Genomic DNA, 16,381 nt, shown 5'->3' with positions numbered 1-16,381 from the left:
GGTGGAAATGTGCTTACAAAGCATCAAAAGAACTGTCGCACAGTATGGATGGCTGCAGAATATAGGGCACTGCTGGATGGATGTAACAAGCGTCACAGCTACATGCATCATTTGATCACATAATACAAAGCTAGTGTGTGTGTGTCTGTGCGCGTACGACATGCATCATTTGATCGGGAAATGTTAAGCGTTGGCGCCTGTGTTTGTGCACAAGTTTGCTCGACATGCATCATTTGGCCATATACTACAAAGCGGAAGTACCCTGTGACATGCGTCAGCTAGGTAAAAAAAAAATTTATCTGTGCGTCTACTACAAAATGTACGGCATGCATCATTTACTTAGATAATACAAAGCTAGTGTGTGTGTAGGCTAAAAACAGTGGTATACCTAACAAGAGAGGGCTCTGAGTGTGACAGTGATGAATCCCGTCTATCCTGAACAATACCTTTCTGCTAAATTAAGCTTTGCAGAATCTGCAGACACAACATCGAGGGCCGACCCAGGCATGTGTACACACGCAAATGCACAACTTTTGACAAAGAAACAAGCTCACACACACACGTATAAAACAATACTTGTGATTGGAATATATATATATATATATATATATATATATATATATATATATGTCATGGGCATCTGCTGTACGCATGCATGCAAAGACGCAGACATGCTGAGAGAGACACATGTGCCAGTGCAGTGAGACATAAAGTGGGACATGCATTATTAACTGTCTGAGAGTTCAGGGATCCTGTTGGGACAACCTCAAAGCAGAAAGACACGAGAGAGCGACAAAGGCGGACGTAATGCATGACAACAACTTCAGAAATCAATAATTCAATCAATCAACATGTGTGCAGTAACACTCATGACAAATTGTCCTTTATTGAAGTATTCAGGAGGTTCCAACAGTGAAAAATAAACTGCTAACTATTCATATGTCAAAGGTAGTCCACATACCAACAGAAAGGTCCTATTACAAGTCTGCTGCTACCTCAGTACAAACATCAACATTTTGCTCATGGTAATTGGGAGAATTACCATGAGAAAGTATGCTGTTGTTTTTTTTAAAATTAGATTGAGGCTTTGCTAAAGGGTGAACGGGAAAACATGAAACAGCCCTTTATGTTGGAACAGGTTGTTACGCACAAATGAACCAAACGAGTGTGTGTTGTGGTGACGAAATGAGAGGCAACAATGACCACCGAGACATGTGCCAGGTACGTTATCAAGCAAAGAGGAGATGCAAATGATTTCAGGTTCACTTTCATGTATCAGGCAAAACACATTAAATAATACATATTTGAACAACCAATTAAACAACACGTCAAACCAGCAGAAATGAAAAGTACTATGCAGCTCTCTAAATATATGCTATATATGTCTCCTTTCCAAAAATAAATACTTTGAAATTAAGTTTACACATTAACTTTATTCAGAGTATTCTACAGATCACCTCTCATTTCCACATAGTAACATCAACTAAACGCCATCTCTCTCCTGCTAAGCTAGCTGCAGAGTGAGTTCAATCATCCCGAGCCTCTCATGACACAGGTGACCACGTTGTCCTTCAAATATTAACTAATGTGGAGTTGTGCTGAGTTTATCTGTGATTCAGCCACAAGGACAAAAACACATGTTACCAGCTCGTGGACGATGTCATGCTGTAGTAATCAGCAAACAAAAGACAAATTGCCCTTTTTTTTTTTTTTTTTGAAAAATGCTCCCCAAGAAAGTTGACTGAGAAACTATTCACCTCGCAAAATCAAACACAAATAATGTGTACTTGGATATAATTAGTACCAAAAAGGCTCGTATAAAAAGTGTTCTGTGGCGACTGGTGACTTGTCATTGACCATTCTTTCCTTGCAGGCAGAAGAAGGAATCACTTTATTTGGCGTCAACAAAGTGAAATGATTGCACAGTGGTACACATTCAGTACAGTTTTTCTACAATAAAGGCCAGGATGACTGCTGCCAGTGCGAGCCCGATCCCCAGCTTCTTCAGCACTTCTCTGTCCATACTGTGAGAGCCAATCAAGAACGGGCCAGAGGAAGACATAGAAGTCTGGACGCCATCGTTTTGATCCTGCAGGGAGAAACATACACACATTACATCACATTCAAGAGTTTTGATGCATAAATTAGCTACTATCATTCTGCTAACATTGATAGAATAGAATTGAATGCGAATAGCTTCGCATTGGAAAAGTACTCCGGTCAATTTTTTACAAAATTAATTTTTACACCTTGTGTGATATTATGCGACTATTCGTCTGTTAAGTGCAAATAAACTGGCGCAAACTTCTCCCACACGTCGCCTCCGTGCTTCGCAATTACGGAATCATCCCATGATTAAATCAACCGGCCACGGCCACAAATCAAACAGCAAGGTTTGACAGCAGAGTGGTCAGTGATCCAACACATCAGAGGTCTATAATCAGAGAGCTCCGTTTAGTCTTAATGTGTTGGACCATTAAAAAGACATCCACCACTGAAGAGAGGTGACAGTGAGAGATGAGAAACAGTAATGCTGATAGCGCCGGAGCAGGAGGGCAACGTGAGGCAGAGGAAGGACCGAACCCTAATGCTGTTAGGTTAAAAGCCAAATAAATCTTCTGACGCCACAAGTCATATATGTATTGATAATTTAAGACAACAAAATTTAAAAAATAAAAAATAAAACAATCATTTAAGAAGGGGGATCATGGGGATTTATGTCATCCTCCACTTGCTCGCTGCTGCCTCTTCCTCGTATTCTCACCTTCTGTCTCCCTCCATCTGCTTCTCCTGTGGAACTCAGTTTCATTTGGAAGAAAATAATAAACTGAATTTTAAATGCAGAGCTGGTTTCCATATTTTTTGGATGAAAGCATTCATGAAACCAGCCATTTACTTATGCAAATGAGTGATGTTATTATCTCTAAGCCGTTAATGCAGTTTTGTAGTGATCCAATTACTGCAGAGTGCTGTCTATTGAATCAAGCTGAAGTTGAGAAGGTGCACTATGATATCACTTAGGAAGCTTGGAGAGGAAATGTCTTACAGCCAAAGCCAGAATGTAGTAGAAAGACTGCGTTACAGTCGCTTCAGTGTTTTTATATAAAATAAAACTTCCTATAAACCTGCTTCCTGAGAACACAATTCAGAGTTTGAAGTGCTGAGCTGTTAATAGTCAAAAATGCAAATTTAAATGAGCATATGATGCTGTGTACTCAAACAACACCAAGTGATGAGTGAACAAAAAGCCAGAAAAATTTACTGGCATTTTCAGTCTCTGCAAGTGTTAATATAATTCAGTTGGTAACGCTAAATATTGATCACAAGCCCAATTTCTCCCTGGCCTCCATCGCCGATCATCATTCTGTTTGATTGCACATTCATTTAATTTCATCGTAATGGATGAGAGTGGAGGTGAGATTTGAAGCCGAGCCAACTGATGGACGAATAAATAAAAGATCCCGTGCAAGATGTGCTTCTTTTAATTTGAGCCTCAGACAAATTGGATACAATACAGAAAACACTCGTCAGAGCCGAGTGGTAATTGATCTGGATGACCTTGCGGTGGATCCTGTACGTCTCCTCCTGCATGACAGGTGGTAACATGCCTCATCGTCATGGAGGTAAATTATGAAGCACAATTGATCAGAATGCCATGAATAACCTTTAACCAAGTTCCCCACTGGGATAAATGTAGGAGGTTCGGCTTTGATATTTACCACAGGTATACTGGCTCAATCTGTCTTTCCCTCTTCCCTCCCTTACGCTCCCACTCAAGTTTCTCTATTTTGTTTGAAAGTCTTCTGTCTCTTAACGGATACACAACGGTGAGTCTTTTAAGGTAAGCCAACGAAAGTAATGACAGATACCACCCAATCTTAAAGTTGAAAAACTTCGGAACAATGTGCAATATACAACCACGTAAAAGAGTGACAGTCTCTATGACATGCAGACCCCATACCTGTATGTACGGTATGTATTCATATGTAATGTATTCAATGCCAGCGCACACCTACACATGTTGCACACACGTAGCTGTGTGTGTGTGTGTGTGAGCAGCTGCGCAGCGCCTGTCCTCCTGCCGCTCTATCCTCCACACGGCTCTCTGATGGTTGTGAACGCTACCTTGCCACCCACTCTTCGCTCTCAGCGCATTGTTATGAATGGTTTCCTCTGTTGCCGCACACAATGCAGGATGGATACTATGACCGTCAACGCCTACATGACACATCCACGAGACACTTAGGGTAACTTCAGACAATAGGTGGAAGGAGAGTTGGTAAAAGGGGTCTGGCTGACACATTCACATTTGCTTAATGACGGGATCGTGACTGGACTCCCTAATGGCAAAAGTGATATGATGCTTTGTTGTAAAGGATGCTTTGAAAACCAGAAGTTCCCTCTAGTTGGATGTATTGCTCAGTGGCATGCAAGGCAAGTCGCAGCTTACTGAACTGATGTAACAAATAAACCTCATTTGGGTTTGAATAATTAATCAAACTCATCAGTACGAACGTAATTGCTTTCTTCGGGGAAGGTATGTGGTCCACCTGTCGGCAGGTTTTAAATTCTTTTAAGGATAAAAGGAAGCTATTATTGTAACTCGAATGAATGATAGAAAGTAATAGCTCATATTTTTTTTCTTACTTCTCTCTGTTCAAGAAGGAACCCAGGTGAATATTTAATAGAAACTGTGTCAAAAGGAGGGGTGGTCTAAGAGCAAAGGAATAATGACAAAGAAAAAAAGAAGTTGAGCACCAGAACCATTATCTTTCTCTGTGCTGACAGGCCAAGTATAGTGCCTTCTTCTCCACGCTTCTATTTATCTGTCTCTCTGCAGGTGTCTTTTAACAACAGGGTGCCAGAAAACTGAATAGCACTGTCTAAAATCTATTACTAGTAGGGAGGATAAGTGAAAATCCAAGTGCCAGTAGGTGCATGTCAGCACAGCGGGAGGTGGTGGGAGAGGAGCAGAGAGGAGAGAAGTGAAGAACCGAGAAGAAATGAGGAGAGGGAGAAGAGGAAGAAAAGGAGCAGGGAAAAGATGAGAGATGTGGCTTTCAGTGATAGTTCACCACCTGCTAGCTGGCATGCTGAGTCTGTGCATATGTCTGCGAGAAAGAGAGCTGGTATTTGTGTGTGTGTGTGTGTGTGTGTGTACATGTGTAGACCTGCGGCAGATAATGCCCGTGTCTCTGCTAACAACAGTAAAACAGAGCAAAATAATCCCCCTGAAAATCATCTAACAGTACGCCAGGGGTACACACTGACCAGCACAGCTAGATACTTTTCCCTCAAGGTCTAAGCCTCTTAAACGTCTCCCCGTCTCTTAAAAAAAAAAAAAAAAACTCCAACGCCGCATATGCACCTTTTTTTAAAAACAAAATCTGCCTGGGCGTCTGGTGCAGCCTTTGCCAATACACCGACGTAGTAACACTAAAACACACACTGTGACACACACAATGCGTCACGAGAGCCAGAAAACACAAAGCACAGCGGTCACATTTCTCACATGATCCTCACCAGCTGTCAGTGTCACTCTTCACACACACACACACACACACACACACACACACACACACACACACACACACACACACACACAGACATGGAAGCTGTGTGTGTGTGTGTGTGTGTGTGTGTGTGTGTGTGTGTGTGTGTAAACAGATAGTATAACAGGCTCCTTAGTCACGGGTGATTCAACAAAGCCATAGTGGCAATCACAGTGTGCTGCTGCTGTATTTATAACAGAAAAGAGCCAGCATCGAGAAAAAAAACACAAAAATAAAAGTTTTAATATAGCTACCTAATGATACAACTTTGAGTAGTAGTTGCAGTAGAAAGATAGCAAGACGGCATACTAACAAACAAAAAGAGGAATCGAGGCTCAGAAGGGAACTCGAGTCATGAAGAGGGAAAATTATTAAACAGAAAATGATGAGAAAATTAAAAATAAGTTCTTGTGGTAAAAGAAATGAATACTTTGGTGTTTTACTGTATTTAACAGAAACTATTCTCAAAAATATTGTAGAAGATTAGACATTAGACACTAAAGCAGAATACACTGCACTTTTCTACAGACTGGGCTAAGTCTGTAAGTCAGACTGGGCAGTCATCCTTTACAGTCTTTCACAAACACACACACATATAAATATGTTCACCGCGTTGTTCAGGTCTACAGTTACAGTAACTAAATACAGAAGAACACAGTGTGTGTTGGTGTGAAGCAGATGCACATACATGCAGAAACACACATGCAAGAATGTGAATGAACACATGGGACATGGTGGAGTGAGAACTTAAACAGAGAAGGTTCGAATTAAATTTAGAGGTTTCCATGAAAAACGCTTCAACACAAACTTTTCTAACTTTTCTTCACCTCAAAAGATGTTTATGGAAACATTGCTGTTGTGCTGTGGAATTATGGTGTGGAACACATTTCCAGTGGTGTAGCGTCCATTGCTTATGTTTCTTGTCTGATTCAGATGTGCTCTGCTGGTTATTTCAACATTGCCAGTCTTGTCCAATGTTAGTAATTCTGTCTCTCTATCTTTCAAGTCATCTGTCATACAGCCCTCCTCCTTCTTGTCTGTGTGTCTACACTCTGGGGGTCCTATCTCTGCCTCCTACCTTCATCTCGGACTTCGCTTTATGACGCTGCTTTGCACCAGAGTCTACGTGCTGCAACACTTGGATTCTGCTCCTTCTATCTGAATGATGTCTCCTTGTTGAAACTAAACTGCAATAGTCAGTGCTAGTCACAGCACAGCATGTTGAGCTTGAGAAGACGGTGCTGTCTAAAACAAAATAAATCTCAAGCTGAAGAAAGTCTCAGAGGAGGTTGTTTACCAGGGCTCCACTACAGAATGGCTATTTTTGTGATACCACGGAAGAAAGGGATAAACAAGTATTTAATAAACATATCTTTTTTTCCCCGGTAACAGTTTTTGGCTAAGCACTTTGTTATTTACAACTTCTATCTCTGGTTTACAAAGAAAGCTCAGTGCAGCGGGCATTGAAAGCCCTCTGACATTTGAAATGAACAAAACAGAGTCAGGGTTTTCTGATGCCACTTGACATGTTCAGTGGGAATACTGAAAATAGACCTGAGTGATGTTTTGGCAGTTTAACATTTATTCCTTTGTTACTCTACTTTGGTTCTTAAGTGCAGGCCATGTAATACAATTTGACATGCTAAGTGAAATGCTTAAAATAGCTACGGCTGCTGTTTTGAAGCAAAAACAAATTATTTGCTACTAGAGTAAACAAAGTCAAGCAAAGGTCAGGCAAAAACCTTTTGACATTTTAAATAAAAAGTTTAAAAATGGATTTGAAAGGATTAACTGTATCCTGACCAGAAAAGACAGCCTAATCTTTGATTTTTTTTCTCCCCCTTTTCCCGACAATACAGATCACAATGTGTGAGTATAACGCAACATCAAAGCAACAGTCCATAACAGTTGCACATCAAGGAATAAATAGCAGAGAAATACAGATTTTTCTTCAAGCTTTGTGGCTTTGTGTGTGCGTCAGGCATGCTTGCGCTTGTGTTTTGTCTGCGCGATGATCGTGTGTGTTCAGAACGTGTATCATACAGCCTGCGGCCAGCCCGAGTCTGCCAGGCACACCAGCGGGGGGGGGCAGCATCAGAGTATATGTGTACTATAGAAATGAGCATGTTCAAGCAGTACAAGCTTTGTTCTACCCATGAACTAGTGTGGTATGTTTGTGTGTCCCTGTGCTTAGGTAGTATTAAGGATTATGATGCAAAGTACAAGCAATCCCACCCACTCACTCTCCTAGAAAATGATAAACTGACCTTGTCCCTATAACGTGCAGCTTGGAAAGCTAAGAACACCAACCCCAGAGAAAGGAATAACAAAAGGCTAGAAAAAACTCTGCAGCTGAAATTTGTCCATTCACCTGCATTTTCGTTACTCTTTTTGTGGTTATGGAGAGACACTGTTCACTGCTCATATTCCTCTCTCCTCGAACTTTCTCTCTTCACCGTACTGTCTTTCATACTAACGGTCAATTTGTTCTCTTGTGGAAAGAACAGTTTTCTTCTCCATGTCCTATTCTCTTGGTCTAGTTGAGGAAATATGCTGTGAAAAGCGCTGATTATTAGATGGCACTGCAAGCTGCTTCTCTTTCTCCTAAACTCTCCATTTTCCTCACTCACTCTCTCCATCATTCTTGTCTCATTTTTTTTTTTTGGCATCGCTCTCACACAGCCTCTTCTCTTCTATCATTTAATTTCATCTGAGGATAAGGACTGGTGAAGATATGTTCTCCTTTTCTTTCCTTCACCATGTTGTTGAGTGCTCTCTCTGCTATTGTGTCCCATCTAAAAGACTCATTACTGTCCTTTCCCTTCTGCTGAAAGCGCTGTTTCTGTGAATGAAGGGCCGGCAGGCGGAGTGTAAGTAAAGAGAACAGAGGGAGAAAATGTCGCACATGTCAATAAAAGCAAATCTCTCTCTCTTGAAAACATCCTATTCTTTCCTGGAATGAAATGGCATTATGTTACCATCAGGGCATATTTATGGACAAGATTTAAGTTATTTACAGGATGACCGCAGTAACCACAGAGTATATACACAGCTTATGAATACCTGAGGCTCAATAAGAATCTACATACTAGATAAATATTATCTACACAGAAAACATGATTTCAGCCATGAAATCAGTCAATCAGAAGTAATGCTTTGTATCTTATCTCATCAATAACAAGAAAGTAAGTAGAATACAAATTCCACAAGACAAATAAACCAAAACTGTGGACACTGGACACCAAACTTCTGTTTCATTGAGGACACATATCCCCTGTAAGCATTGCTATGCTATGCTACACACGGACAAATGTCCCATTAGATCACTGTGAATATATCCTAACTTCTCTTAAATCCATCTGTAATTGCTATACCTGTCCATATATTTACACGTCCATGCATGTATTCATCCGCTCATCCATCAGTTGTGTGCATCTGAGCCATCATGTTTCATATTCATGCATCCATATCTATCCGTTTGCTTCCAGGTCCATCCATTCACAGCCATCCACAGCCTTGAATCCATCCATCTATCCACCATCTGGCCACATTGCTTCATTCTCAGACACATCAGTCCCATCGCAGACACATCATTATAGATGCTGGTTGGTGTGTAATCATCTCTCTCTCCTGCTCTCTCGCTATTTCTGACGCGATAGATCTCTCTCTTTGTTCCTCTTTTGACAAATGGACATTACAGACCTCACTCAGTTCCCATGGCCATCCAATCACCCACTTATCTACCACTCTTTACTTTCCCCACTTCCTCTTACATTGTTCCCCTGCATCTTAAATGAAGCTTAAAAGCTCAGACTCCATCAGACTCCATTCTACTCACTAGGACATACTCAGCTATCATGTACCTCATCACACAATATCCTGGTCCTTCATTCTTCTGTTTTTCTCTCACTCTCAGTTTGTGCAGCTGGGGGGCTTCCTGTCAGATACTGTTGTTAGTAATGTGGGGGCACCACAGGGGACTGTTCTGACTCCATTTCTGTTCACTCTTTACACCTCTGATTTCCAATACAGCTCTGGGTCCTGCCACCTGCAGAAGTTCTCTGATGACTCTGCAGTGGTAGGCTGTATTCGAGATGTACAGGAGGTGGAGTATAGGACACTGATCGCAGACTTTTTTTCTGTGTTAGCAGGCAAACCACCTACTTCTGAATGTGGACAAGACCAAGGAGCTGGTCATTGACTTCAGGAGGAAGAGGACACCAGTGGAGTCCATCACCACCTGGAGGTGGCCTGGAGATGGAAGTAGGGGATGACTACAAGTACATGGAAGTCAAAATGAACAACAGGCTGGACTGGAGGGCCAACAGTGATACTGTGGACAAAAAGGCCTGAGTGGACATTACTTTCTGAGGAAGATCAGGTCTTTCATGTGTGTAGCAAGTTACTAGAGTCCTTCTACCACTCTGTTGGAGTTACTGTCCTGTACTTTGCTCTGGTTTATTGGGGGAGTACTACCAGCAAAAAAAAAACATCAGTAGGATCAACAAATTGATCCTAAAGGCTGAACATGTGATTGGTAGGGAGTCTTCTCAGTGAGGGACATGAGGACACTGGATAACCTGCTGTCCATCAGCACAAGTCATCCCATCCACTAGACCCAACATTAAAGCTGTAGAGGAGCTCATTCTCTAGTAGTAGATTCAGCTCTTCTGTCATAGCGAACGCTACAGAACTTCTTTTATTCCTTACTCTATCCAGCTGCATAACAGTTCATCTTTTTTTTTTTTTTTAAAACTAAGCTACGATAACAAAGCAATTTCCCTTGTGCATCATTAAAACAGTCCTTATTGCAAGGGGCAGAGATGAGGATTTGCCTTTTCATAGTTGTCCATTTATCTCACACATATAAATTTAGTTCAGTGTGTTGTGGACTCACACAGAGTTTAATGGAAAAATTCATAGTCTTCAGTCATGCACCAGTCAAGCCCAAGTCTATATCCCTATGTACATGGGCAAATATATTATTATATTTATATAATATATTTTCTTAAATACACCTGAGCATAAAATTAAACTATTCATTTAAAGAAAAGTTAAAATAAATTTGTATTAAAGTCAAATTCAGGGATTTACATCCCGAGAGACATTTAATACTTGCAAGGACACTTTTAGAAAAGCTTTTTGATTGCAAGTTCATGCTGACAGTGACTAACTTGCTTGTAGACAATATATTTTTTAATTTAAAATTACTGTGTAAGGCAGCCCCAGTGTGTTTAGGGTAAGCTGTCTTCCTTATCAATATGAGTGAAACTGGGTTGGTTGGCTTAGAAAGTATAGAGACAATAAGGTTGATTAATCTATTCATTATTCTGTTCACCATAATAATATGAATATAGATACAGCTGCCAAGGGCACCATATATACCAAACGACTTTAGAATAAGCGTGTTTGTGTGTGTGTGTGTGCAGCTTGCAGACACTGCTGTGTTTCCAAGCCATTAGGCCAGTTATCGCACTGTGCTCAAGTGCCATTAACAGCCGACAATGCAGGTCATAAGTATCATGGATTACAGATCATGAACAGAGTCACTGGAGATCACTTAATATAACACAGTGTTAATTGTCAATATGATGTGGACAACAGAGAAAAGCAATCATTTATTTTTCAGGAAGTTCGTATGGACCGCTAAATTACAACGTTACACTAATCTACCAGCAAACCTCTATGTCCATCTCTCTACTTGTCTGTTGGCTTAAAATGGCTTCACATTCCTTCTGCCTCTATTTATCTATTAGATTGCGCACACATAGTTACAGTTTCTTTGGTTGCTATTTTGTATGACTTTGCACAAGCCACTTCTCTTTTCAGCTATTGTCAGTCTCACAATGTGACTCAGTTTTCCCTCTGAGCCTCTTTGCACACATATACAACATATACAGTACACAAAGAGAACCCAGTGAAACAAATTCAGTGTCATGTTCTGTTTAAAAAAATCAGGGACTTGTCACAGTCTGATCCTCACAACACATGCTTGTGGAAGCGTATGATGGCATGGACAAAGAAGCTGTCTGAGAATCTCAGAGTTTTAAGATGGCTGTTACCTTCAATAGGACTCACATTGAAGGTAACAGCCATCTTAAATCTCTATTATGCGTCTTGCTTTTGGAGTGGACCATTATAGGAGTGTTCAATCAACAGATTGGCGCATAACAGTCTGAGAGGTCATAAAGTGAGGTTAACTTCAAAGCAATTAAAGCAACTAAAGGCCTCTCTCACATCGGCAGTGTTGAGTCCAACATGGTGTGTATGGCAGAGTAGCAGGGACAAAGGCATTTCTCTCCAAAAAGAACAAGTCTGGTCATCTGCAGTGTGAACGTCATCATGTGGACAAGCCAGAAGACCACTGGAGAAGTGTTTTGTGGACAGATGACACCAAAGTAGACTTATTTGGCTTAAACGAGTGGCTCATGTTTGGAGATAAAACAGCACTGACCACATGAGTTAGATGAGCAGCAGACTTTACAAGTCACTAGATTTATAATGTCTGGTCTCCATTGCTGAACTTTTCATTGCTGAGTGCAGTATTGCTTGGTTTGCTGTGAAGCATTCCTCCTTCAATCTTTTTATTTCATTCTCTGCTATCCATTTCTCTCTCTGCTTGCTTTCCTCTTCATCCATACCCCCCTCTCTCATGTCTCTGTTCCTTTCTTCCCCTCCCTCTCTGTCTGGTAGTAAAGGCTGATGGAGTGTGAAATTAGAAAGTGTATCATATTCTGCTCTGTGGCTCCATGTCCTGAGATATAAGCTATAGCTAGTCAGAGTGAAAAATAACATGCAGTGAAACAGATACATTAACACGGTAGTGTGTGTCTGTGTGTGTGGTGTGTGTTTGTGTGTGTGTTTGTGTGTGTGTGTGTGTGTGTGTGTGTGTGTGTGTGTGTGTGTGTGTGTGTGTAAACGAAGACAGAACACAGTTTAGCCAGCCACAGCTTATCTAAAATTACTTATCTCACGGATGACACACTGGTGCTTATTGCCAAAATACAGCATGGATTAAAAATATGGACACACATATACAGTTCTTATTATTTGCTAAGTGCACAAAAGTTGAATATCCTACTACTTTACATAAGGTAATAACGCACAGCGAGAGCTTGAAAGATGTTGTTATGCATTGGTTCAAATTATGTGTATATCTTATAGATTGATATATTCACTGGTACACACATCTACACTACATTGCCAAACGCTTACCCATCCAAATAACTGAATTCAGCTGTTCCAATCGCTTCCATGGCCACTGTTGTATAACATCAAATACCTAGGCTTCAGACTGCTTCTACAAACATTTGTGAGCGAATGGGTCGCCCTCAGGAGCTCTGTGAATTCCAGCATGGTACTGTGATAGGATACCACCTGTGCAACAAGTCCAGGGGTAAAATTTATTGGGTACTAAATATTCCACAGTTGACTGTCACCGGTTTTATAACAAAGTGGAAGTGATTGGGAATGGCAGTAATTCAGCCACAAGGTATCAGGCCACGTAAAATGACAGAGTGGAGTACTGTGCACAGAGGCCAGCAACTTTCTGCAGAGTCAATCACTATGAACCTCCAAACTTCATGTGACCTTCAGATTAGCTCAAGAACAGTGTGCAGTGAGCTTCATGTGATGGGTTTTCATAGCCAAGCACCTGCATCCAAGCCATACATCCCCAAGTGCAATGCAAAGTGTCGGATGCAGAGGTGTAAAGCACGTCACCACTGGACTCTGGAGCGGTGGAGACGTTCTCTTCGAGTGACGAATTATGCTTCATATGCTTCAGCTTCAGTTTGGGGATGGCCTTTTAGTGTTCCAAAATGACTGTGCACCAGTTCACAAATCAAGGCTCATAAAGACATGATGAGTGAGTTTGGAGTGGAAGAACTTGACTGGCCTGCACCTCAACCCGATAAAACATGTTTGAAACGAGTTAGAGAGAAGCCAGGCCTTCTCGTCCAACATCAGTGTCTGACCTCACAAATGCACTTCTGGAGGAATGGTCAAAAATTCCCATAAACACACTCCTAAAACTTGCGCAAAGCCTTCCCAGAACAGTTGAAGCTGTTATAGCTGCAAAGGGTGGACCCACGTCATATTGAACTCTATGGATTAAGAATGGGATGTCACTTAAATTCACAGTGTCACACTATAGAGTGTCGACACTAAAAACATTACTGTTTGTGGGTATTTACCACGATTTAGTTTGTCCTGAAACACTTCCAAGTTGTCTATCAATGTGTAATGATTTGAACCTGGCCTGTTGCTCAGATCTTAACACTTGGACATGTTTACAGCATCCGGCAAAATGAGAATCGACTGTTTACTCACCTTCATGTGCTGTGTTACCAGGTAATCAAAACGATTCACTTTATGGAATATTTTGGCTCACAGATATACACACACTAGTTTATATCTAGCTATCTTTAATATAAACTGTAATTTAAATTGTTAATTTTTATGTCACATTGATTTACAATGCCATATCAAGTGCATTTTTAGGCGTGCAATTAATTACAGTTGTATGTATGAGGGAGTGTATATGTGTGTGTGTGTTTACCTGCATCAGACCAGACACTTCTCCTTTCTGGAAGGGTGCAGCAATGGAGGGAGTAAATGGCTTGCTGTCCTCTACTGGTTTGCCTTTCAAGAAATGCTTTCCTGCCTCGTAGATGTCCACCTCAATCATCTTTCCTTTGAACTCAGCCCTTTTAGGCACCAGCACCTGCAATTGAGGAGACATCATAACTTGAATCACTGCAAATTTTAAAAGCCCCGTCACAAAACAGATTGGACGATAGTTAGTAATGGGTCATTTAGTGACTGACTTTGGGGTAAATAAAGCACTTTCCTGTATCGGTTACCAAAAAAGAGCTATACTGTGTCTTACCTGTTGCATGTTGTGTCACATCTGTCGGTTACACTTTTAATTAACTGCTTCTCAAAACAGGTTTGTGCAATGGGCCTTGTTGCTTACTTAGTCCTTGGCTGCTTAAAAACACAGGTCTGAATGTTTTCAGTTCCATTTATTAGAGCTCTCAGGGTACAAAAAGTACAGCAACAGCTTTGAGGTACACCGCAGGGATTTGTTGGTGTGTCTTATCATTTCACCATGGCAACTTTAAATCACAGCTGATCACAGCAGGAAGGAAGCGAAAACAAAGAGTTATAATTACAGCTTTGTGTGAAGTGGAATTTGTTCTTACTGACTTACCAAGTCACTGAAGACGGCATGCAAATTATTTTTCTTTCAAAACAATTTTCAAACTACGATAAAGTTCCCCGACTGACCCTGATGTATGCAGTTCAATTATAGTACTGATTTGCTCCTTTTCACAAGCTCTTGTCTTCAGAGTCGATCTCTTCAGTAAACACTTCTTAGCGGATGAATTGTGCTGTGATTATTGGCAGGATTTAAAACTTCAGCTATATAAGAGCTTGTGTAAATTATAATCAAACGTAAAGGATGAGTTTTCTTTGTAGACATTTGCTTATTTGGCTTTCCAGGTAATGTCATGTCAATGTTCATTTACAAAGAGTTTTGAAAGATTATAAAATTTCAAAGAAAACACGTAATATTTAAATAATAACGATAATGCCGGTAAATCCCCCCCCTTTTTTTGTGGTGCCACTTCCCAAGGACAGACTCAAGGAGAGGATCAGCAGCTTTAGACGTGCTGGGAAATTCAGTGTCTTGCATACGTCCGCTTCAGCGGGGCGGTTCCGTGCTGACTCAGATCATCCGGTGGTCTGTCTAACCATTACACGACTCTGCAGGGCTAAGTCACTGACAGGGCAGGGACTAGCATTTCAACTGCTACAGAGATTGTTACTGCTGTGATGGCAGGAGCATGCCTGCCTTAGTGTTAATCTGTCAGCCTTTATCCAGCTGGTGGAATATGATAGGACGCAGAGAACAGGCCAACACAGACACGCAGCCAGCATCACACCTGCCCAATCAACACACCTGCTGCTCAACACTTCGACCACTGCGAGGGAGAGTGTGTGGGTGTAAGTAGCCGGCAACCAGACTGGGAGTAGAGAGGCAGGACAGCATGTCCGAGGGGTGCGTGTGTGTGTGTGCGTAGGTGATGGCCATTCGAGACCCATTACATGGTGATTACATGATGAAAGAGCTTGTCTGATTTCGCTGGAAATCCCCCCACCCCTTCCTACTTACTCACTCAGCCACACACACACACACACACACACACACACACACACACACACACACACACACACACACACACACACACACACACACACACACACACAAAAGGTGGGCTGGGTACCTATTATAACTGTCAGGATATATATCTCACTGATGGTGCAAATGTGTAACACACACTGTTCACACTCACACCTCTCGCTACCTTCCCAATTTTCCTCAACCCGTACAACCTCCACTCTCAACCCCCTTCGGTTCTTTGCTTATCTCCCAAAAGTCCTCGTCCTTAGAGACAGACAATGACGTATGAGTTTGAAAAATGTAAATATGAATGTAATTGCATAAAAAATAATAATTTGGGTAAGTGGTGAAGTCAACACTGTGCGGAGGACAAGAGGTAAGTTAGGCCTCTGTTCTGGAAATACACTTCATGTGAAGTACTGCAAGTGGCTGAGTGTCCGCCAGCTATAGGTGTATCCCTATAGGGTGCAGGTTGGTACATAGGGTTTCCACTAGTGATTTAAGGGTACATACCAAATACTTAAAACACACACACACGCACGAAATGACATGACACAAAATGTAGAAGAAGCGCGCACGCATATGACACCCACATGAACCGAGTGACACTTGTAACTTAAGTTTATAGCCTGCAGAAGGA

The 16,381-nt window shown here is 41.3% G+C and overlaps 1 protein-coding gene across 1 annotated transcript in view; it reads right to left on the bottom strand.

Annotated features, from left to right (window-relative positions):
• Window positions 1-856: 856 nt before the first annotated feature.
• cdkal1 (CDK5 regulatory subunit associated protein 1-like 1) overlaps window positions 857-16,381 on the bottom strand; it is a 194,182-nt gene continuing 178,657 nt past the window's right edge. Inside the window, exons 14-15 of the mRNA XM_047598519.1 lie at window positions 14,113-14,277; window positions 857-2,089 (exon numbers count right to left, since the gene is read on the bottom strand). Of these exons, the coding sequence (XP_047454475.1) occupies window positions 1,937-2,089; window positions 14,113-14,277 (318 nt within the window). The 3' untranslated portion in view covers window positions 857-1,936. The remainder of the gene's footprint in view (window positions 2,090-14,112; window positions 14,278-16,381) is intronic.

Source organism: Mugil cephalus, chromosome 11 (assembly GCF_022458985.1).
Source record: "Mugil cephalus isolate CIBA_MC_2020 chromosome 11, CIBA_Mcephalus_1.1, whole genome shotgun sequence".
Lineage (NCBI taxonomy): Eukaryota > Metazoa > Chordata > Actinopteri > Mugiliformes > Mugilidae > Mugil > Mugil cephalus.
The sequence above is the reverse complement of the archived record's forward strand: the minus strand, read 5'-3'. Positions and strand labels throughout refer to the sequence as shown.